The sequence below is a fragment of the Eubalaena glacialis genome, chromosome 18 (assembly GCF_028564815.1).
Source record: "Eubalaena glacialis isolate mEubGla1 chromosome 18, mEubGla1.1.hap2.+ XY, whole genome shotgun sequence".
In the NCBI taxonomy this organism is placed as follows: domain Eukaryota; kingdom Metazoa; phylum Chordata; class Mammalia; order Artiodactyla; family Balaenidae; genus Eubalaena; species Eubalaena glacialis.
The window spans coordinates 435,705-456,981 of NC_083733.1; the positions used below are offsets into that span (position 1 = coordinate 435,705).

General features: G+C 55.4%; 2 protein-coding genes across 7 annotated transcripts; both read right to left on the reverse strand.

The window, feature by feature from the left end:
• Positions 1 to 7: 7 nt before the first annotated feature.
• CDK10 (cyclin dependent kinase 10) lies at positions 8 to 8,830 on the reverse strand. 6 transcript variants are annotated; one of them, XM_061173161.1, is made up of 14 exons: positions 8,708 to 8,799; positions 6,621 to 6,724; positions 6,419 to 6,491; positions 5,702 to 5,773; positions 4,160 to 4,262; positions 3,939 to 4,020; positions 3,771 to 3,838; positions 2,860 to 2,912; positions 2,622 to 2,691; positions 1,941 to 2,000; positions 1,430 to 1,553; positions 1,215 to 1,354; positions 924 to 976; positions 8 to 716 (listed from the first exon to the last, which is right to left on the reverse strand). In XM_061173161.1, the coding sequence occupies exons 4-14, from the start codon at positions 5,718 to 5,720 to the stop codon at positions 610 to 612; spliced, it is 879 nt and encodes a 292-aa protein (XP_061029144.1). In that variant the 5' UTR covers positions 5,721 to 5,773; positions 6,419 to 6,491; positions 6,621 to 6,724; positions 8,708 to 8,799; the 3' UTR covers positions 8 to 609. The 6 variants fall into 6 exon arrangements, with proteins under 6 accessions (XP_061029144.1, XP_061029145.1, XP_061029143.1 ...); XM_061173162.1 differs by having other exon boundaries at positions 8,746 to 8,761; XM_061173160.1 differs by lacking the exon at positions 8,708 to 8,799 and adding an exon at positions 8,221 to 8,646.
• An 832-nt stretch (positions 8,831 to 9,662) lies between these two features.
• Positions 9,663 to 21,272, reverse strand: SPATA33 (spermatogenesis associated 33). Its single transcript, XM_061173683.1, is given in 4 exon segments — positions 9,663 to 11,036; positions 20,728 to 20,810; positions 20,812 to 20,896; positions 21,153 to 21,272. Coding segments are annotated over 4 exon segments (411 nt in total). The 5' UTR covers positions 21,190 to 21,272; the 3' UTR covers positions 9,663 to 10,830.
• Positions 21,273 to 21,277: the final 5 nt, after the last annotated feature.

Below are 21,277 nucleotides of genomic sequence, written 5' to 3' on the forward strand. Positions count from 1 at the left end.
CAGCTGCGTCTGTGAGGAAAGCGTTTATCTCTCCGAGGCCCAACCATGCCCCTCCCCAGGGGGCTCAGTGGGGAGTGGGGACGGGGCACAGCCCCCAACCCAAGGCCGTCCCTCTGGTGGGCTCAGAGCTGCCCACACTCCAGTCCACCAAGCTGGCTGCACCCCACCCCCCACCCCCCCTTCCCACTGAGTCCTGCAGCCCCAGCGGGGGGTCACCATAGCCTCTCCCTTCCCAGGCAGACCCTGGGGATCAAGTGGGGACAAAAGTGACCATGTGGGTCGGCTTGTCCCAAGCCAGAGACACCTCCTGAGATGGGCCCAGCCAAGTTTCCTCCTGGGAAGTGAGTGTCTGAGGGCTTGGCAACAGGTGGACCCAGCCCAGCCACCAGATGGCAGAGCCACGAGACGACAGAGCCACCAGGTGGCGCCCGGCAGGCCAGCCTCAGGGTGTCTGGGCCTGCAGGGCGCACCCACTGGCATCCCCCCGTGTCCCCACCCTGCCGTTCTGGGGCAGCGGTGGGCAGAGGAGGTGCAGGAAGCGGTGCAGTCAGCTGGGGCAGCTGGTCGGTCCTGGCCGAGCGACAGGCCGGGCCCCAGGGGCCCCCGCCCTCAGGGCTTGCAGCGCCGGCTCTGGCTCTCAGCGCCTGAGGACGCGGCCGGGGCAGCACGCTTGTTGCGGTGGTGAGGGAAGGTGGGCATGAGCTCCGGCTCGCAGGCTGCAGGGAGGGGGCTGCTCAGCGCCGGGTGGGAAGGGCCCCCCACACCCCCCTCTGCTCCCCTCCTGACCCTGCACCCAGTTCCTGCGGCAAGAGCAGCCCGTGCCTGCCCGGGCCCCACCACCCACCTGCCCAACACTGGCCCCGGCCCCGGCCCCGGACAGGGGCCCCCAGCCAAGCGCCGGCCAGGGGGCGGGGGAGACTCACGCAGGGGCTTCTCCTTGAAGTAGGAGCTCTCCAGGCAGTCGCCGGCCGTCGCCCTGGAGAGAAGGCCTTGCCGTTCGTGGGGCCCGGGCCTGGCCGAGGCCCATCTCCCTCACACCCGACCCACACAGCAGACAGCTGGGTGGCAGATAGGGACCGGGTGCCCAGAAATCCACAGGAGACTCAGAAAGGGCTTCATGACCTGGGTGGGCAGAGGCCCGGGCCTCACAGGCCCGTCTGGGAGGGGCCCTCTCGGTCACGGCACCCCTGCCCGCCCGCAGGCCCGGTCAGCACCTTTTCTTGGGGTCGTACATGAAGAGAAGGTTCAGCAGGCGCAGGCCGGCCTCCGAGAGCCACGGGAACTTGTGCTTCAGGTTGTTGTAGGGCTGCTTCCTCAGACTGTACTGGCTGACCAGTGGCAGCTGGGAGAAGCCCTGTGGGGGGGAGTGGCAGCTGCAGGCTGGTGGCCGGCAGGGGGCAGGAGAGGGGAGGGCAGGGCCGGCACTCACCGGCCAGATGTTCTCACTGGGCGTCCCCAGCAGCTGTACGATCAGGTCCACCTGGTGGATCTCGGAAGTGCCGGGGAGAAGGGGCTTGTGGGCCAGCAGCTCGGCCAGGATGCAGCCCACGGCCCTGCAGAGGAGCACGGGGCCTCAGCTCAGCTCCTCCGGCTCTGCAGAGCACCACTCCGCCGGGACCCGTCCCCCGTGTGCTGGGGTCAGAGGACGGGGGCAGAGCTGGGAGGAGGTCACGACGGGAAGGGCAGGTGACCACTGGGTTCTCCCCCCGGGCCATGTGACCTGGCACCAGCAGGCCTCTCTGAGTGGCCACGAGGGCGGGTCCTCAGCGACGGGGGCCGTGAACACCGAAGCTGTCTTACACTGCCTCTCGGGACCCCAGGCGTAGGCCCACCTTCCTGGGAGCTGGGAGGCTGGCGAGACCCCAGCCCCACTCCTGCCCCGCCAGCTCCCACAAGACCACCCTGCCCTTCCCAAGGCCCTGGGCGCATCCACCCCTCACCACATGTCGATGCTGGTGGTCTGTGTCGTGGTCCCCAGCAGCAGTTCAGGGGCTCGGTACCTGCGAACAGAAGACCCCACCTTGGGCCTGGCAGTTCCTCTCCTCCAGCCCGGCCTCCGCGAGGCACTGCGGCTCTGCACCAGCCCACCCACCGGCCGCCACCCTCCCTGAGAGCCAGAATCGGCCTGGACGATGGAGCATGAAGCCCAGCTCGGCTGTCCCTTGCATTAAACCCGACACACACGACAGCACACGAGGCGGCAGCTGCTGTCACTGGACGGCTCCCACGTGCAGCAGTGTCCTGTGCCGGCCCGTTCTATACAGGTCGGGGCTGAGGGACACATGGCAGAAGGCATCCTGCCCTTAACCACAACCCCGTTCTTCTTCAAAATGTCGAGTGAGAAATAACGACAGAGGACATACACTGTTCCTGTCCTCCCGTCAGTGAAGCCACCGCCCCTTCCGAGCAGCTCAGAGCCAGGCTGGGGGTCTGGCTGCCGCAGGGCAGAGCAGCGCCCCATCTGGACGGCGCAGGTCCTTCCCGGTGACAGCCCTGCTCTGCCTCAGGAGCCATCCACACCCAGCCTCCGAGTGTGTGCAGCCCCACAGCTTAAAAACCTCCAAGGTCCTTGTGCAGCTTCAGCATGACCCCCCCACTTCCCATGGTCCCCAGGGACTCACCAGAGGGTGACCACCTTGGGGGTCATTGGCTTCACCGGGATGCCATAGGCCCGGGCCAGGCCGAAATCCGCTGTGACAGAGGCAGACAGACGGGAGGGAGAGTGTCACCCAGTGAAGGCTGCCCACTCACATTTGCAGCCAGCTTGTCGTGTGCAGGGTGCTTATCGGGACCGGCCCGCCACCCCGTCGAGGTGGCGCTCATGGAGGCCCCCACCACAGAGCCAGCACCTGCACCCACCTGTCTTCACGCAGCCCTTATCCGTCATGAGCAAGTTGGAGACCTTCAGATCCCTGTGACAGAAAGAGAACACCAGTGCTTCCCAGGAAGCTGCATGGGGTAAAGAGGCTGTCACCGTCGCAGTGATACTTAGAACACTTCCCCATACGTCTCCTCCTGTTTGCACTTTTATTTTTTTTAATTTTTTTTATGTGGACCATTTTTAAAGTCTTTACTGAATTTGTTACAATATTGCTTCTGTTTTATGTTTTGGATTTTCTGGCCGCGAGGCGTGTGGGATCTTAGCTCCCCGACCAGCGATCGAACCCGCACCCCCTGCGTTGGAAGGCGAAGTCTAAACCACTGGACCGCCACGGAAGTCCCTGCACTTCTTAAAAATGAGGACGGCAGCCAGTGCAAGGCGATTTGGCAGCTGGGAACACCAGAGAGCTCTCAGTAATTTTCTGAGAAACTGGCAGAGGAGGCCGTGAGCCCAGGTCTGACTTCCAGCGCAGTGTCTGATCCCCACCCAGGCCATGCGAGCCACCGAGGGCACACGGAGCTGCTGCCTGTAAGGTCCTGCCCGGGCCTGCAAGACCCTCCCCTCTGCCCCTCCAGTCTCTGCCCTTCCTGGCCTGCCTTCCAGTAAGGCTCTCTCCACGGCAGCACTTCTCAGAGCCTGACTCGCTCACACCATCGGCCCCCCAGAGGAGAAAACAGGTATTACCTGGTCCTGGACCATCCCCCCGGAGCAGTTACAGAACCTCTACTGCATCGAGGCTGCGCCTGCTGCTCTCCTGGATACTGGGCAACGTCAACTGGCACTGGGTCAGTACTGGCAGTCACACTTCCCCCATGTCACAAGCCAGCACTCCTCTGGAGAAAGGTCTCCTGAGGCCCCGCCCCCACCCAGGCCCGTGGACCCCGCCCACCTGTGGATGATGAAGTTCCGGTGCAAGTACTGGAGGCCCCGGAGCACCTGCAGCACGATGCACTTGACCTGTAGAGGGCCAGGACGCAGGGTCAGAGCAGCCTGCGTTTGCCACAATGTGCCGAACAAGGACTTGGGAAGCCCGCCACCAGAGCCCCCAGCCTCACACCTGGGCCTCAGAGAAGGGTGTCGGCATGTTCTCCAGAAGGCTGGCCAGGTCCTGCTCACAGTAACCCATCACCAGGAAGATGCTGAAAAGAAGAGGGGGAAAAGCAGGCCACCTCCCACCTCCTCCCAAGTGGGCCAAGGGACCCTCCTGGGGCAGCAGGAAGGGCAAGAGGGAGGGGGCTGGGCAGGACCCAATGTGGGGGCAGCAAGCAGACCACTCACCTCTCCAGGTGGTTCCCCACCACCACCTCCTTCAGCTCCACGATGTTCGGATGGCGGAGGCGAAGGAGCAGCGTGATCTCTCGAAGGCTGCTGATGGGGACCCCTGCAACCCAGCCTGGCCTCAGCGAGCCCCACCTCTGCAACCCAGCCTGGCCTCAGTGAGCGCCCCCCCCTGCAGCCCAGCCCGGCCTCAGTAAGCACACCCCCTGCAGCCCAGCCCGGCCTCAGTGAGCCCCCCCCTTGCAGCCCAGCCCGGCCTCAGTGAGCACCCCCCCCTGCAGCCCAGCCCGGCCTCAGCGAGCCCCCCCCCTGCAGCCCAGCCCGGCCTCAGCGAGCCCCCCCCCCCTGCAGCCCAGCCCGGCCTCAGCGAGCCTCACCTCTGCAGCCCAGCCCGGCCTCAGCGAGCCCCACCCCTGCAGCCCAGCCCGGCCTCAGTGAGCATCCCCCCTGCAGCCCAGCCCGGCCTCAGCGAGCCCCCCCCCCCCTGCAGCCCAGCCCGGCCTCAGCGAGCCCCACCCCTGCAGTCAGGACCCCCGACAGCCTCAGTGACGCCCAGCCCTGCAGACAGGGACCCCTGCAACCCAGCCCGGCCTCAGCGAGCCCCCCCCTGCAGTCAGGACCCCCTGACAGCCTCAGTGACGCCCAGCCCTGCAGACAGGGACCCCTGCAACCCAGCCCAGCCTCAGCGAGCCCCCCCCTGCAGTCAGGACCCCCTGACAGCCTCAGTGACGCCCAGCCCTGCAGACAGGGACCCCTGCAACGCAGCCTGGCCTCAGTGAGCCCCACCCCTGCAGTCAGGACCCCCTGACAGCCTCAGTGACGCCCAGCCCTGCAGACAGGGACCCCTGACAGCCTCTGTGACCCCCCCTGCGGACAGACAGGGACCCCTCACAGCCTCTGTGATGCCCAGCCCTGCAGACAGGGACCCCTGACAGCCTCTGTGATGCCCAGCCCTGCAGACAGGGACCCCTGACAGCCAGCTACCTCAGTGAGCCCCCAACCCCAGTCCACATCAGCTCTCAGGGACCCCCATGCCCGCCGCTGTCAGGGCTCTGCCTGCTACCTCAGGGAGAAGCAAGGCCATCCTAACCAGCACCTTTAACCCTTCCCTCCTTCATCAAATGCAAGCAGCACTCTGTACTGACCCCTATGCATGGCAGGTGGCCCCCAGTGAGCCCAGCACAGCCCTGCCTGCACAGGCAGCCAAGGGGCTGTCGGCAGGGGGGTATGGAGCACACAGGGGCTGCCGGCTCAGTCTTGGGTGGGAAAGCCCTGTGGAGGGGTGACGCTGAGCTGAGACAGAAGATGAGGCAGAGTCACCCAATGGGAGGGTGAAGGGGATGAACTGCACAGGGCTCAGGGGGGCTGAGGCCTAGAGTGTGTGGGAGGGGCCAGGCTGCAGCCCCCAGAGATCAGCCTCCTTTGACCATCATGCAGACACCCTTGGGAAAGCAGGCGCGACTGGGGGGGGCCTCAGGCAACTCGCATCTTCCTCCCCCTCCCACGTGAGCTCAGAGCGGTCCGCGGCCCCTCCGCGCTCACCATCCTTCTCCTTGTCCATCCGCACTTTCTTCAGGGCGACAATCTCATCCGTTTGGGTATCCCGGGCCCTATCTGGAATGGAAACTCCTCCAGGATAGGATCCAAGCCCGACCCCACCGTGTGGCCTCCTGCCCCACGGGGGCTCCCTTTCTCTTCCCCCTTGACTGCTGGGTACCCTGTGACAGCCCGTCCACACTCCTTGCAAGCAGAACCCGACCCTGCGAGATGTGCTCCCTGGGGCATCCTCTGGCTTGAGCTGGTACAGGGCCCCTGGTTGTGAGAAGCTCCCTGTAAGTTTTCCTTCTTAGAGCTGGTATGCAGATCACTGCTTTGTGCTCTGTGGTTACTATGTTCTAACAGCAAATAAGGTAGCTTTTCTTGAAAAAGGAATTCTTATTTTGTCAAAGTTGGCTCCCCAAAGCACTGTGCTAAATTGTGCATCTTCCAAACCCACAGCAGTCTGACGCACACCAATGTCCCAGCTGCTGTGGATGCAGCTCTGGCTGCTCTCTGAGGCGTACGCTTTACGGCTATAAGAGCTACCTCTACTCACGCGTGCACGTTAGCAATCTGATGCTTGCGTTTATTCAGGAGTGGTGTGAAATCTACGGCAACTACACCAGGGATTAGAGGTCACCTGTCCCCTCCTTCCAGCCCTGCCACAGCTGCTGCTGGGACAGTCCCTGGACCCCCAGGCCTCCCACCATGGCCACTCACACACAATGCCGTAGGTGCCTTCCCCAATGCAGTTCAGCTTCTCAAACTCCTTCACGCTGCGGCACCGTCCCAGCTGAAAGAGAGAGGTGCTGGCGGTTAGGGGATCTGGCAGCTAATGGAACCAGAGATGGATATGGACACTCAATTTGTACCAAAAAGCCAGCTCATGTCCTGCTCACCAAACAGAAAGGTGACCACACACCTGGGTTTGTAGGTGAGAAAATGGGGTGATGCTGCTGGCCACTTTGAATGTGAGATCAAAGACGGTCTAACCACTCCCTTTCAATTCCATGGTCCCGATGTGTGCTGCCCAAAAAGAGGAACCACCAGCCACATTTGGTTAAAATTAACTAAAATGAAACTAAAAGTCCATTTCTTCAGCTGCACAAGCCATGTGAAGTGCTCGATGGCCCCATGCGGCTTGTGGTGACCGTCCTGGACGATTCAGAAAACAGAGCATTTCCACCATCACAGAAAGTCCACTGCGCAGCACCACTCTACATTACGTTCTGGGGTTTTCTCCGGCCGCCCAGTGGTTAGAACTCCGCACTCTCAGCGCCGAGGGCCTGGATTCAATCCCTGACCGGGGGAACTGACATCCCACAAGCTGCAGGGCGAGGCCATAAATAAATAAAGAAAGAAGCAAGCAAGCTCTGGACGTGGAAAAAGCTTGAAGAACTTCACGAAACATCTACCAAGCACAGTGGAAACACATCTGCGGCAAAAACTGTCTCAATCATCCACATGTTTTTTCCTCGTTTGGGTTATGAAACACTGCCCAGGGGCACATAGCCACCCAGCTGGTGGCCATAGTTCCCAGCCTCCCTTGCAGCTGGGTGTGACCATGTGACTAAATCCTGGCCAATGGGATGTGAGCAGAAGGGACAATTGCAACTTTCTGATCAAAGGAGGCTGCTTGCCGCTCACTCCTTCCTGCCCAGGCAGGCTGGGATTTGGGTGGGGCACAGGTGGAGCAAAGCGACAACCTGAGTGCCTGGCCCACCTGTGAGACGTTAGGGGAGCCAGAAATAAAGTCCTGTACTTAAGCCACTGTATTTTGGGGTCTCCATGTTCTAGCAGAGAGCCTGTACCCTAATACACCTTCAGCTGTAGCAGACTGAATGAGCACCTCCCCTTGGGTCGGAGAAGCACGTGCGGCAAGGTCCAAGTTCTAACAGCCCTTCTCTGGACTCCCTGCCTCTATTTACCTTGCCCTCCATCCTGGGGAACGAAGCCAGAGTCACCTGCCTGTACTGAAGCCCTTCCACGGTTTCGGCTCGACCTAACTGTGCTCTCTCTCTCTCTCCCGGCTGCACCCCTGGCGCTTCCCGTACACTCTGTATTTCGCGGGACTTTGCCCCTGCTGCTCCCCAGGCCTGGCAAGAACCCTCCTCATCTCTGCGTGTCCAAAACGCAGTCACACTTCCCCGCCCAGGAGAAATGCTATCGCTTTTCAAAACTGCTTCCTGGCCCCCAGCTGAAAACATTCTTTCTCTGAAAAATCCCGACACTTCGTCTCGCAGCACCTACTATCCTGCACTGTCCTCGTCCGGGTATGTCTTAACTCCCCACCGAGAGCAGCTGCTGCGAGTCTCGGTGATGAACGACGGCAGCGGACGGCTCAAGGGGGGGTCCTGCGCTCACTCAGCCAGTCTGTTAGGATCCTTACTGGACGCTGAGGCGGCCTCTCAGAGCACCAGCAAGTGGTTAAAACAATCCGCCGCCAGGGTTCACACCTACCCCTGCACGAGCCGTCTACCTTGGCGAAACCACCCAACGCCCCTAAGCTTCACCCTCCTCACCTCTACAAAGGGTCCCCGAGAGGACTAAGTGACAGTTACACACGCCGAGGCCCCGCACGGAGTAATGCACAAACGAAGCTGCTGGGTCACAGGTGGGGCCCCGCGCCCGGTGCACCCACTGCCCGGTGGGAGACACGCCTCCAACTCTTCCCATGGCTACTGTCTCCCGACACGAGGCGCCCGTCCCCGGCGCAAAACTAAGAAACGCCCGCGCTAGAGCGCGCTCTGGCCGAGGCGGCCGGCGGCCAGAGAGCCGGCCCTTCCCTCGCGCAGGCGTGACACGCCCCGGGGTCTGCGCACCGGCCGGGACCGGAGTCCCGGACGGCCGCCGCTGGCTTCCGCGCCTGTCGCGAGGAGCTCTGGGACTGTCGTTCCCGCTCGTGCCGGAAACCTGGCGCTTTAGCGCGACACTGAGGGCCCCAGTGCGTTTCGGCTCCGCCCTGCCGCCGGCGAGGACACAACTACCCCGAGCAGCCCCTCGTCGCACCCTGTGCTCTGGAGGCACCGTGAAGAAGCCTTCCTTACGGATACACTTCAGACGGATCTGTTCCGGCTCCGGCTCCGGCTCCCCCATGCCGAGCTCAGCACCCCCCCCACCACCACTTCCCGTGTGCGCAGGCGCAGACGGGTGTGCCTCGGAGCAAGCGCATGGTCTACTTCCGGGGCGTCCCCTCCCCAACAACGGTTACCAAGGAAACCTCCCGAAGACCCCACTCCGCCCACGAGGACCTCAACTCCTACGATGCACTCGGACTAGCAAGGTTCTAGCTTTACTTTAAAGTGCGGGCACGTGACCGCGCTGGGGCGCTGAGTAACGGCCGCCGGCGGAGGAGGCCGAAGTCCGGGGCGCTGCAGTGGGCTGGGGGGTGGCTGCGGGGGCCGTGGCGGCCGCGGGAGTTGTGCTGTAGAGCTCTCCCTTGGAGCACTGGAGGGCTGACCTGGAGCCAGGGAGGGAGGAGGCTCGGGCAGGGCCGGTGAGGACCGAGAGCAGAGGGCGCGTCCGAGAGCTGTGGAAAGAACTGACAGGACGCGGCGACGGAGGGACCGTGGGACCGAAGGGTCACCTAACACATCCGTGTTCAGCACCCACTACGTGCTCGGCCCTGTCAGGCTCTGTCCTGGCGGACCTTACATTCTAACTGGAGGCGGTAAACAAGGTAAGTGAAGCAGACGGCGTGCTAAGGAGAAAAACGAGGCAGGGCAGTGAGTGGCCCGTGTAGGAGGAGGGGTGCAGCTTCTCCTGTCACGGGGACTGTACTGTAAACGCTAAAATGATGCGAATGTAAGTTCAGGGCGTTTGATAATTATGAAATTAAATAATCATGAGTCAAAATGATTTAATTTAACCTAATTACCACATTCAGTTCATTCTGGTTTTTAGAATTCTGATAAGCTAAGCTCACGGCTAATAATGAGATTAGAATTAATGCCATGGTAAGTATAGTTTTTGGATTATTTGTTTGAGATGCTCAGGGCAGGGGTAGGAGGAGGGCAATTTCTAGGTCAAATAATAGAAATGCAACAGCTACTAGAAACTTTATAGAGAAGGAGAGGCATGCTGACCCAATGGGTTCAAATTCACCTTTGTATGGGCTTGATTTTTCTGTATAAATATTTAGTCGTGGCAGTCAGGATGCATAAATAAACATACTAAATAAATACAAATAAGGATGTTGATAATATGTTAGTAAATAATGTCAATATGAGATTTTTTTTTTCTTGGGTTATACCAAAACTCATGGATTGGAAGTCACTTGTACTATTTACTACTAAAGAATATGACCCTCATCAATAGACAGAGACAGACCATGTGTACGGCCTGCTGATCGTTCCAGGAACGAAGGAAGCTGACGTATACTGTCATCAGACTAAACGTATGAGCTCGGGTGGGCAGGGCACTCTCTCCAGCCACCCCGGAGGAGAGGGGACTCTGACCCAAGGGCTGCTGGTGAGGATGGACAGCTGAGGCTGGGGGTCCCCTGAACGGCCCCTCCCCACCAGGAGCCCTCAAACACAGCCAGAAAGAGGGGAAGTCGTCAGTTCAACTCACCTTCTCCCAGGGCAGCTCTGACAAAGCTACTTCCACAGTTCTAAGTGCCATGGCTGCCACCACTCCTGCATCCGCATTCTTTTTCTGGATCCTATAATACCTTGCATCCTTAATACTCAAGCTAGGAGCCCTTGGACCCTCCAAGGTGACTGTGCACTTCCCTGTTCTGGGACCTAACACCTTAAGGTTTCGTCCTCAGAGTCCGACCTTTTGTTCAAGGGTGGGGGACACCTCCTCCACTGTAACTGCTGAGTGCTTACACCACGCTCCTTCAGAAGCGAACGGGAAGGGTTCTAATGCCCATCCAGAGTCAGCAAGAGATGCTGCCTGCTACCGGTCCATCACTCTGCACAGCCAGACAGCTCCAACAGGGTCATCTCTTGACCAATTACCCCAGAGTCACTCTTGCCCTCTGCCAAGCTGGTGCGGCTTTGGAGAAGCTGGGGAGAGCCTTGTTTACTGAAGGGGCACCTGCAGCTCTCCACAGGATAGGGCAGCCCTTTGCCATCACCTCTGAGACTCGGAGCACAGGGAGTGACTGCAGCTGCTGGGGTGCCTGTTTATTCTTTGGTCTGTGAATTATAGGCGTCTACCGTACTGGGGTTCCTGTGTCGGTAGAACGGGCCCGGCTCAGCCCTTTCCCGAATGGTCCTCTGCTCCTCCATTCCTGTGGGACCGTAGCTGATCAGAGTCTCTTTTGAGGCTGTGGTGACGACGATCTGGGGGATGGCAAATTTCTTCTTTTCTGAATTTACATCAGGTTTCTCTAGAAGGAAGAAAACATCCAGGTATTTCATAAGTCTGTGGAAAAACTCTTCTGTAAAACAGACAATGTCTGTGTTAGGGCCAGAGCAAAGGAATTAGGTTCGTGGCTCAGGAAAAGAAATGGGTGAGGTTGAAAGCAGTCAAAACCATAAGTGAACATTCCAAAGCTTACACCAACCGGCAACGCAGCCACGCAGTGGTGACTCTGGAGGCCTCCTTCCAGGAGGGGAACGGGACAGGCACCCGCACCATCCCTGTGGAAAGCCTGAGCTGCCGGGCAGCCCGGGTGACAAACGCAGGAGCGAGACCTGGGAAAAGCAGGGTCTGCCCCAGAGGTAAAGGTTCAGACACACAGCGTGCAAAGGATTCTAAACCTGGTGGAAGCTCTCTGCACAGAGCTGCATCAGGCAGGGCGCTCTAGAAATGGACGCCACAGCGTTTTCTCAAACTTGTTAGGATTACCAGGAACGCACGGGACGTGTGAAACGTTACAAAGTACAAAAGCAGAAGCCCCTTCGCTGCCTCCACCGCCTCACTTCCTGGCCTGCTCCGTCCGTTCAGGCCTGTGTGTCCCCGTGTGCACACACGTGTACTGCACAGAATTAGAACACTGAATGCCCCAGGAACTCAGCTGTACGGGGGATGAACAGGTGCCCGTCCTGTGCTAGACGTTGCTCTGAGCCCTAGAATAACAACCGCACGTTTCTGAGGTAGGTCCTCTTAAGAACTACGTTTTACAGATGAAGGAACTGAGGCACAGAGGGTTGGTTCAGTCATCTGCCCAGGGCTGGTGGCAGAGGGAGACGCCAGGTCCCAGGCGGTCGGGTCCAGAGCCACCTCGACCTTCAGCGCTGCAAGCATGGCTTCAGTCGTTCTAACCCGCTGCCGATGGCCCATGGCCTGCACTGAGCACTGACAGTATCCTTTCTTTTCATTTTTATCGTTAAGCCAAATGTGCATTTCATCGTATTTTGGATTTATTTTTTTAAATTAATTAATTAATTTATTTTTTGCTGTGTTGGGTCTTCGTTGCTGCGCGTGGGCTTTCTCTAGTTGTGGTGAGCAGGGGCTACTCTTCATTGTGGTGCATGGGCTTTTCATTGCGGTGGCTTCTCTTGTTGCGGAGCACGGGCTCTAGGCGCGCAGGCTTCAGTAGTTGTGGCACAGGGGCTCAGCAGTTGTGGCACGCGGGCTCTAGAGCACAGGCTCAGTAGTTGTGGCTCACGGGCTTAGTTGCTCTGCGGCGCGTGGGATCTTCCCGGACCAGGACACAAACCCGTGTCTCCTGCATTGGCAGGTGGATTCTTAACCACTGCGCCACCAGAGAAGTCCCTTTTGAATTTAACTTAAATTGAGATCATTTTTTCATGTTGATTTACACAAGCATTTTTACATGTTAAGACTACTTAAAAGGTTATGAATATTTAATTTAAAAATAATACATGTTGGTTAAAGGGGGGAAAGTGATGGGGGGGTGGTGGTGGGATGAATTAGGAGACTGGGACTGACATGTAGACACTAATATGTATAAAACAGATAACTAATGAGAACCTGCTGTATAAAAAAATAAAATTAAAAAAATAATTTAAAAATAAAATAAAATAAAAATAATACATGTTGGTTAGAGACTGCACATGGAATGACGCTTCTCCTTGCGGACACTTCATACGCACACGCACGTGTGCAGCTGGCATCACGCTGTGCAAGGCTGAGTGTTGCAGTGACCACGCAGTCGGCTGAGCCCCACATCCACACAGGTGCGGCCCCTCCTCCACGGCAGCCTGGAGTTCACTGTCGGGGGCCCATCATGTGCGTAACCAGCTCCCTTTGATGAACATAATTTAGGTTATTTCCAATTTTTTTTTTTTGAACAATGCTGCAATGAACATTCCTGCATTTATGTATTTATACACTTGTGGAGGTTTATCTGTCAGGTAAGTTACTAGGAAAATTTTGGCAAATATTGTCAAACTGTTTTCCGTAATGATTATATCAATTTTGGGACTTGCCTGGTGGTCCAGTGGCTAAGACTCCACGCTCCCAATGCAGGGGGCCCGGGTTTGATCCCTGGTCAGGGAACTAGATCCCACATGCTGCAACTAAGAGTTCGCATGCTACAACAAAGATCCCACGTGCCTCAACTAAGACCCCGTGCAGGACTTCCCTGGTGGCGCAGTAGTTGAGAATCCACCTGCCAATGCAGGGGACACGGGTTCGAGTCCTGGTCTGGGAAGATCCCACATGCCGCAGAGCAACTAAGCCCGTGAGCCACAACTACTGAGCCTGTGCTCTAGAGCCCGCGTGCCGCAACTACTGAGCCCCTGTGCCACAACTACGGAAGCCCGCATGCAGCAACGAGGACCCAACACAGCGAAAATAAATATACAAAATAAATACATTTATTTAAAAAAAGACCCTGTGCAGCCAAAAGATTATATAGATTTATCTTTCCTCTAGGAGGCTATCAGCAGAACATTTCTCCACACTCTCCTGCTTCTTGTCACTTTTCTAAACCTTTTCCCAGGTTACAGAGACAGTGGAAGTGCTGACTCCGCCCCCGCTGGTCACCGGTCACCGCCAGCTTCCCTGAGCTTTGGGCACCCCCGCCATGGGGAGGCTGGGCATCTCACCTCGTTGTCACTCGTTCATGGGCCCGTGGCATGTATCCTCCTGTGAATGCATGTCATTCTGCATTTTCTACATTGACTTTTTTTTTTTCTTTGGTGAGCTTTTTTATATTTGGGAAATTCACCTTTAGTGATTTATACTACAAGTAGCTCCTGCCTTTTAGCTTCCTTTGTTGCTTTCTGCAACAGATTCATCCATCTATTCTTTAATGGCTTTTAGAGTTTGTCAGACTGGAAAAGGCATCCCCTGCTCCAAATTTATAAAAACATTTACTCATTTCCATTTCATACTTTCATAGTTTTATTTTCCATGTTTAACTGTTTGTTTTCTCAGTTGTCAACTGAGTTGCCCCAGCACTCGGGGAACATCCGTCCTTCCCCCATGTCTGCAACATGGCACTTCTCTGGGACCCCACGCGAGCATGCTGTGCTGTGTTCACCACTGTGCGACACGCTTCCATGTCAGAGGACTCAATCCCTCTGCTTTTCCAGATGTTTCCTGCCATTCTTACATTTTTATCCTCTTAGGTGACCTTTGGGATAATTTGGTCTGGCTCCCAAAACCACCTGTGCTCTTTTGTTTGGGGTCGTACTGATTTGCTAGAATAAGGGAGAATTAACAACTTTATGTTACTGAGACTTTCTAATCCAAAACAAGACTCCTTTTATCTTCCTCAGAGGTTTAAAGCTTCTTCATTTAGAAACATGAAACTTTTGGGACTTCCCTGGTGGTCCAGTGGTAAAGAATCCGCCTTCTGGGCTTCCCTGGTGGCGCAGTGGTTGGGGGTCTGCCTGCCAGTGCAGGGCACACGGGTTCGAGCCCTGGTCCGGGAAGATCCCACATGCTGCAGAGCAGCTGAGCCCATGCGCCACAACTACTAAGCCCACGAGCCACAACTACTGAAGCCAGCGCCACTAGAGCCTGCGCTCCACAACATGAGAAGCCACCACAGTGAGAGGCCTGCGCACCTCGGCGAAGAGTAGCCCCCGCTCGCCGCAACTGGAGACGGCCCGTGCACAGCAACGAAGACCCAACACAGCCAAAATTAAATAAATAAAATAAATAAATTAAAAAAAAATTTTTTTTAAAAAAGAATCCGCCTTCCAACGCAGGGGACGCAGGTTTGATCCCTGGTCGGGGAACTAAGATCCCACGTGCCGCGCGGCAACTAAGCCCGTGTGCCGCAAACTACAGAGCCCATGCGCCCTGGAGCCCGTGCACCACAACTAGAGAGAAGCCCGCGTGCCGCAACAAAAGAGGCCACATGCCACAACGAAGATCCCACGTGTCGCAACTAAGACCTGACACAGCAAAAAATAAAAACAAATTAAATAAATAAATAAATATAAAAAGTAAAAATAAGAAACATGAATCCTTTTAGGGTTCTTAATACACAGGACCTGTACTAGTTTTCAATTACTGCCTAATAAGTTACCTCATTTTAGTGGCCGACTTAAAACAGCGCACACATCACCTCGGGCTCCACGTGTCCGGAGTCCAAGCTACAATCCAGCTGTCAGCCCGGCCGCATCCTCATCTGGACCTGGGGACCTTCCACGGCCACTCAGGTTGTAGGCAGAGTTCCTTTCTTTGTGTGCCAAGGACGAAGCCCCTTTCCTTGCTGGCTGGCGGCTCTCACATCATGGGAGCTGACTTCTTCACAGCCATGTCTCTGACACTTTCACCTTTTTCAACGGCTTCTCTGATGAGGTCAGGCCTGCTCAGGAGAAGCTCCATTTTGATTAAGTCAAAACCAACGGGTTACTACCCTGATCCCAGGAGCCCAGCCCATCCTACTCACAGGCTCTGCCCCCATGTAAGGCAGGGGCTCCTACAGCCTTGTTCAGAGGGCAGTGATGGGGCTCTGGAATGCTGCCTTCCACGCTACCACACTGCCTTCAGGAAGGAGCCTGACTTCCACCAACAGTGTGTCCAGGCTCTCCATCTATCATGTGTTATTCTCTGGCCTCTCGTTTTTGTTGCAAATACTTTTTGAGCTTACCATTTGTTTTACATTTGTTTATAGAGGGCTTAGGGAGATGTTTTACATTTTAATGTAGTCAAATCCTTCAACATTGCTCTGTAATATCTTTGCTTTGAGGAATCAGAATAAAATTTACGTCTTATTTTTTGCAGCCACCTTTTTTTTCCAGCAAGGAACTTTTTTTTTAGATGACCACACACTGTCATCTGGAAGATGGTTCTAGCCGTTCTTTTCCTTTACCCTTTGAGTCACCTGTATCAGCTGATAGTAAGTCTACCTTTTTAAAAAATTTAAGTATAGTTGATGTACATGTAATCACTTTTTATATCCACTCTTAAACCATCTGGAATTTATGAGAGCATACAGCAGGAGGTTACAATCCAGCTTACGTTTTCTCTTAAAACGTTAAGCCGTTTTTCTAGCACAATTTATTATATAATCCTTCCTTTTCCCACTTACTTTTGGTGCCAGTTTTATTGTACTCTAATTATGTATAAACATACATAACGTTCATACACACACACTCTTGTCCATGTTTTCTATTTCATTGACGTGCTATTCTTATATGGGAATCATGTTATTTTAATTAATTTCTGATGTATTTTAAAACATTTTACTTTAATATTATAAATGCACAGAAAGTTGCAGAAGTAGTCCAGAGAGATGCCCGTACCTCCGTCCATTCTCGCTCAGCGGCAGCACCTTAGGTGACTGCAGTAGAATAAGGCTCGGTGTGGCACCGTGTGTGTGCTGTGCCACGTGATCACATGTAACCACCACCACGATCCAGACACAGGGCTGCTCCAGCGTCACAACGATCACGTTCGTGCTACACTTGACAGTCACACCCCCGGCCCCCGCCATCCCTAACCCCTGGCAGTCCCTAGTCTGTTCTTATCTGTATCGTTTTGTCATTTGGAGACTGTTACATGAATAAAATCGTACAGCATATGACCTTTTGAAACTGGCTTTCTTCAGCATACTTTTTGACAGTTAAGAATGCAGTACTTCTTCAGAAAGAGAAAAACAAATATCGTATATTAACGCATGTATGTGGAACCTAGAAAAATGGTACAGATGAACCGGTTTGCAGGGCAGAAGTTGAGACACAGATGTAGAGAACAAACGTATGGACACCAAGGGGGGAAAACTGCGGTGGGGTGGGGATGGTGGTGTGCTGAATTGGGCGATTGGTATTGACATGTATACACTGATGTGTATAAAACTGATGACTAATAAGAACCTGCTGTATAAAAAAAAAACAAACAAAAATGCAGTACTTCTATCAGATGAGGATATTTTTTAGCATAACCACAGTAGCACTGTCACATCTAAGGATATTATCATCGATCCTTTGTTATCGCCTAATACCCAATTGGATTATCTCAGGAATGATGTAGCCCAGGTCCACGCACCGCTTTGTGTCCATAGGACTCTCAAGGCTCCTTCCAACAGTCCTCTCTGCTGTGGCTGAAAGTCTGTATCCCCCAAATTCATATGTTGAAGGCCTAATCCCCAGTGTGATGGTATTTAGAAGTGGGGCCTTTGGGAATTAATTAGGTTTAGATGAGGCCATGAAGGTGGAGCCCCCGGAAAGGGATTGGGAGGAGGAAGAGACCAGAGCCCTCTTTCTCTGGCCACGTGAGGACACAGCAATCAGACAGCTGTCTACGGGCCAGGGAGGGGTCCTCGCAGGAACACAGCCAGATTGAGGGCCTCCCCAGCCTCCAGAATGATGAGAAACAAAGTCTGCTGTTTAAGCCCCCAGCCCATGGTATTTGTTTGGTTTTTTTTCTTTCTTTCTTTTTTTTTTTTTTGGCCGAACCACGTGGCACGTGGGATCTAGTTCCCTGACCGGGGATGGAACCCGCGCCCCCTGCAGTGGAAGCGTGGAGTCTTAACCACGAGACCGCCAGGGAAGTCCCCAGCCCATGGTACTTGTGATGGCCACCTGAGCAGACTTATAAGACCCCACCTTTTTTTCAAGTCATTTATTTGTAGAAAAATCAGAGTTATTTTTTCAGAAGAACCTGCGGCATTTTGGAATTGGCTGACTGCCAGCTTGTGGTGTTCGGTCTGTACAACGTATGTTTGTGGATCCTGTAACGTGAAATGTGAAGCACAGACAGAAGCAGCGGGAACAGTACAATACAACCCATCGCCCAGCTGCCCAAATCCTCATAAACCCCAGCCAAACCTGATCTCCACTCCAGCTCTTACCCTGTGTCCTGGTTACTACTACTGCTGAGTAGTGACTCACGCCAGACCTTAGCAGCTTGAAACAACCATTTTCTTACCGTTTTATGGCTCAGGAATTCAGGAAAGTTTCGACCGGCAGTTACCACCTGTGGTTTCCCAGGGGCTGCAGTCAGATGCTGTCTGAAGGCTCAGCTGGGCTGGACACGTGGATGTCCACTCGCAAGGCTGCTGCGTGCTGTGCAGTGGCTCGGCTGGGGAGACTCCAAGCCTGGGGCTGGACTCACAACAAGCTCGTCACAAGTCCGGCACCTGGGCTGGACGGGCTGCGAGATCAGGGCCGCGGGCTGCGGCTCCCCTGTGGCCTCCCTAGCGGCCGAGCACTTCCCAGCACGGTGGCTCCCAGCACAGCCAGCGTCCCCGTGAGCCCGGCCAGGCCACCCAGCCCACAAGTCACTTCCACCACTCCACTGGTTACAGGAGAGTGTCAGGCCTGCAGAGATTTGGAGATGGGACGTAGACCCCCAGGTCACAGCACAGGACCCGTGGGCTGGGAGGGGCTGTAGCACCTGCAGAGACAGGTGCACCCCTTCCCGTGGCAGCAAATCCCCACCCAGCGCGTCCATTTGCCCTCAAAATACTTCGGGTGCGGCTCTAAGAGACAAGGACTCATGCGTATTCCATGTTTTCCACAACTGTACGCACCCGTGTCATCACCCAAATGAGACGCAGAACTTTCCTCCACCCCACAAAGCTCCCACGGGCCCTGTTCCAGTCAGCTAGCCTGCCCCGGCCCCAGCCCAGCAATCATTTTCTGATTTCTACCCAACAGTAGTAAAACCTACTTTTTTAATTGTATAATACACAGAATTTTTGACTTGTTGAGCTTTCTATTTCTTTGAGGCTTTTATGGTATTAGGATGACTTAAAGAAACGTGACTTCCAAAAGTTCTCACTTTCCCAAATCTAACAGGGGAATTCCTCAGCTTTAAAACCAGAATGTGGAAGAGAAGATGCTCTTGCCCTACTCGAGGTGTCGCTCCTGGCAGACCAGGTCCTGTCCTCACTCCGACTCCCAGTGCCCCTCTCTGCAAGGCCAGCAAGACCAGCTGCTGGTCTCATTCGACAGTCTTCTCTGGGTTTACTCCACCTCGCTGCAGCATTCAACACTGCCAACTAGTTCTCCTTTCTTAACAGCTTTATTCAGTACAATTTAAATACCACAGAATTCACCTGTTTAAAGCATACAATTAAATGGAATTCAGTAAACTTTCAAAGTTGGGCAACCATTGATTCAGTTTTAAGACTACGTCCAGCACCCTCAAAAGGGCCCTTGTGCCCTCTTGCGACCGATCCCTGTGCCCACCCTTAGCCCAGGCTTCCCTCCATATGGATTTGCCTTTGCTGGACTTTTCATGTAAATAGAATAGGAATCTATATCTGGCTTCTCTCACTCGCATCATGCTTTCAGGCGTCCTACGCAGGGCAGCACGTTCCTTGGGACTGCAGTCTTCACTCGCTTTCTTGCAACTCCATCCTTACTCCACCCCCGAAGTGAGAGTGTGACAGACACTGTTGGTGGAGTCCCGTGCCCACACCTTCCCTTGCTGGCAGAGGTCCAGCCCATCCTGGAGACACCGGGCACACAAGGCTTCTGGGGGAAGATTCTCCTTGCTGATACGAAGCAAGAAGTAACGCCTCTCACAAACTAGACGCAGTCCCACGTGTGTGACACCGAGAGCCGTCCAGCCCTCTGCGGACCGTGGGCACTGAGGATGGCAAAGTGTAAACACACAACCCTGATGTTGCCACGCCGAGGGCCCTACCTCTGACCTCTCCTTTATTTGGGGGATACCGAGCCCCTCAGCACTAAAGCCGTGTCTGGATGGCTTTTCTGTGACTGGCAGCCAAAAGCCTCCTGACAGACTGGTAGCAGTTTTCCAAACCTCCCCCCTAGGACTCTGGCCCTTCCTGCACTCTTCAGCCCTCAAGTAAGGGCTCCTAAATTGGGATTTGAAGTCCAGGCCTTGCTCCCAAGGCAAGCGCCCTCATCTCAAACGTTTCCTGCCCTTGATGACCCCCAGGGGCCTCGATCTGAAGCTGTCTGTGCCCAGCTCCTCTCCCCTGCCAGGCGGGCATGCATCCTGCCCTTCCTTGTCCGACCCACCGGCCATGCGTCCTCAGTCACCGGAGCCCACGGGCATGGCTCCCTGCTTTGCCCTCACACCCTGTCACTCGGCAATTCCCGCTGCCGCAGCCTCACTGGCTCCTACCCAGTTACAGCAATGGGCCTGGGAGAGGCCTCCGTTCTGGAGACACAAACCCCATCGCTCCTCCCTTGCTTTAATTACCTAACAATTCCGTTTCCGGGCCCCACATGATAAAACTGATGAAAGACTTCACATTCTGCTGCTTCTGTGGCTTCAACCCCGACCCACACCCAAAGGCTGTTATGGTGAGTAACTCTGCCCAGCTGTTTCACCAACATCCTATCCCCTCCGTGATCTCTGTGGCCAGGCAGAGGGCTCCCACGGGACCGTGCTCCGCAGGGGAGCAGCTTCCCAGGCTCTGTCCCAGTCTGTGGAATGCCGAAGGAACGACACTGGGGCCAAAGGCGTCCAGGCCTCAGGAGGACAGCAGGCCTGCTTTGGATCTGCGCACTGCTTAGCCCTCTCAACTGTGTGTTCCGCATCTACCACTTGGGAACTCACCTAAACCTTTACTAAACTTATTATATCTTCCAACTAGAACTCTGATATTAAAGGTCCTAAAATCCCCTCCACCGTTAGGGCACGCGCCCTGCTACTAGCATCCCACCACAGGCTCCTGTCCGCCCCATCCCCAAACGCACCTCAGGTTCTGTCCCCTCCTGGCTGTGTCCTACCTTCCACTTCAGATGAAGGCCACTGCCGCTTAGCTGCCCCTTTCTTCTCATGGAAGCTCTCTGCAGGCTTGGTGTCTGGAGGCTTCTTCGGACTCTTGTGAAGGCCTGTCCACCGGCCTTTCCGTAGCCTTTGGGATTGAATAGGTGCGCCCCGACTTTGGCTCCTCACCTGAAATATATGGGTAATTAATTAGACCTATATTTTACTGAGTCTAGGGCAAAGGATTCCATCCTTCTTCAATTGCCTGCTTTGGTCCGGAATGAAATAAGATAGCTTGAAAGACTTGGGTCACTCCATTTCCCTACACGTGGATATTCCCCGGATGAAAAGGTCCGCGAGGCACGATCATCAGAGAGGACCCGGCGCAGGAGGATTTGTGGGGGCGGGGCCGCGCCGGGGATACTGTGGGGCGGCGGCCCTTTACCTTTCCGGAGTTTGTGTTTGCTTTTGGAAAGTCCCATAGGTGACTTCCCCGCGACGCAGCCGGGGCCCCTGCACCTCGGTGGGAGCCCAGCCCACTGACTCACAAGAGGCCTGGCCACCGCCTCC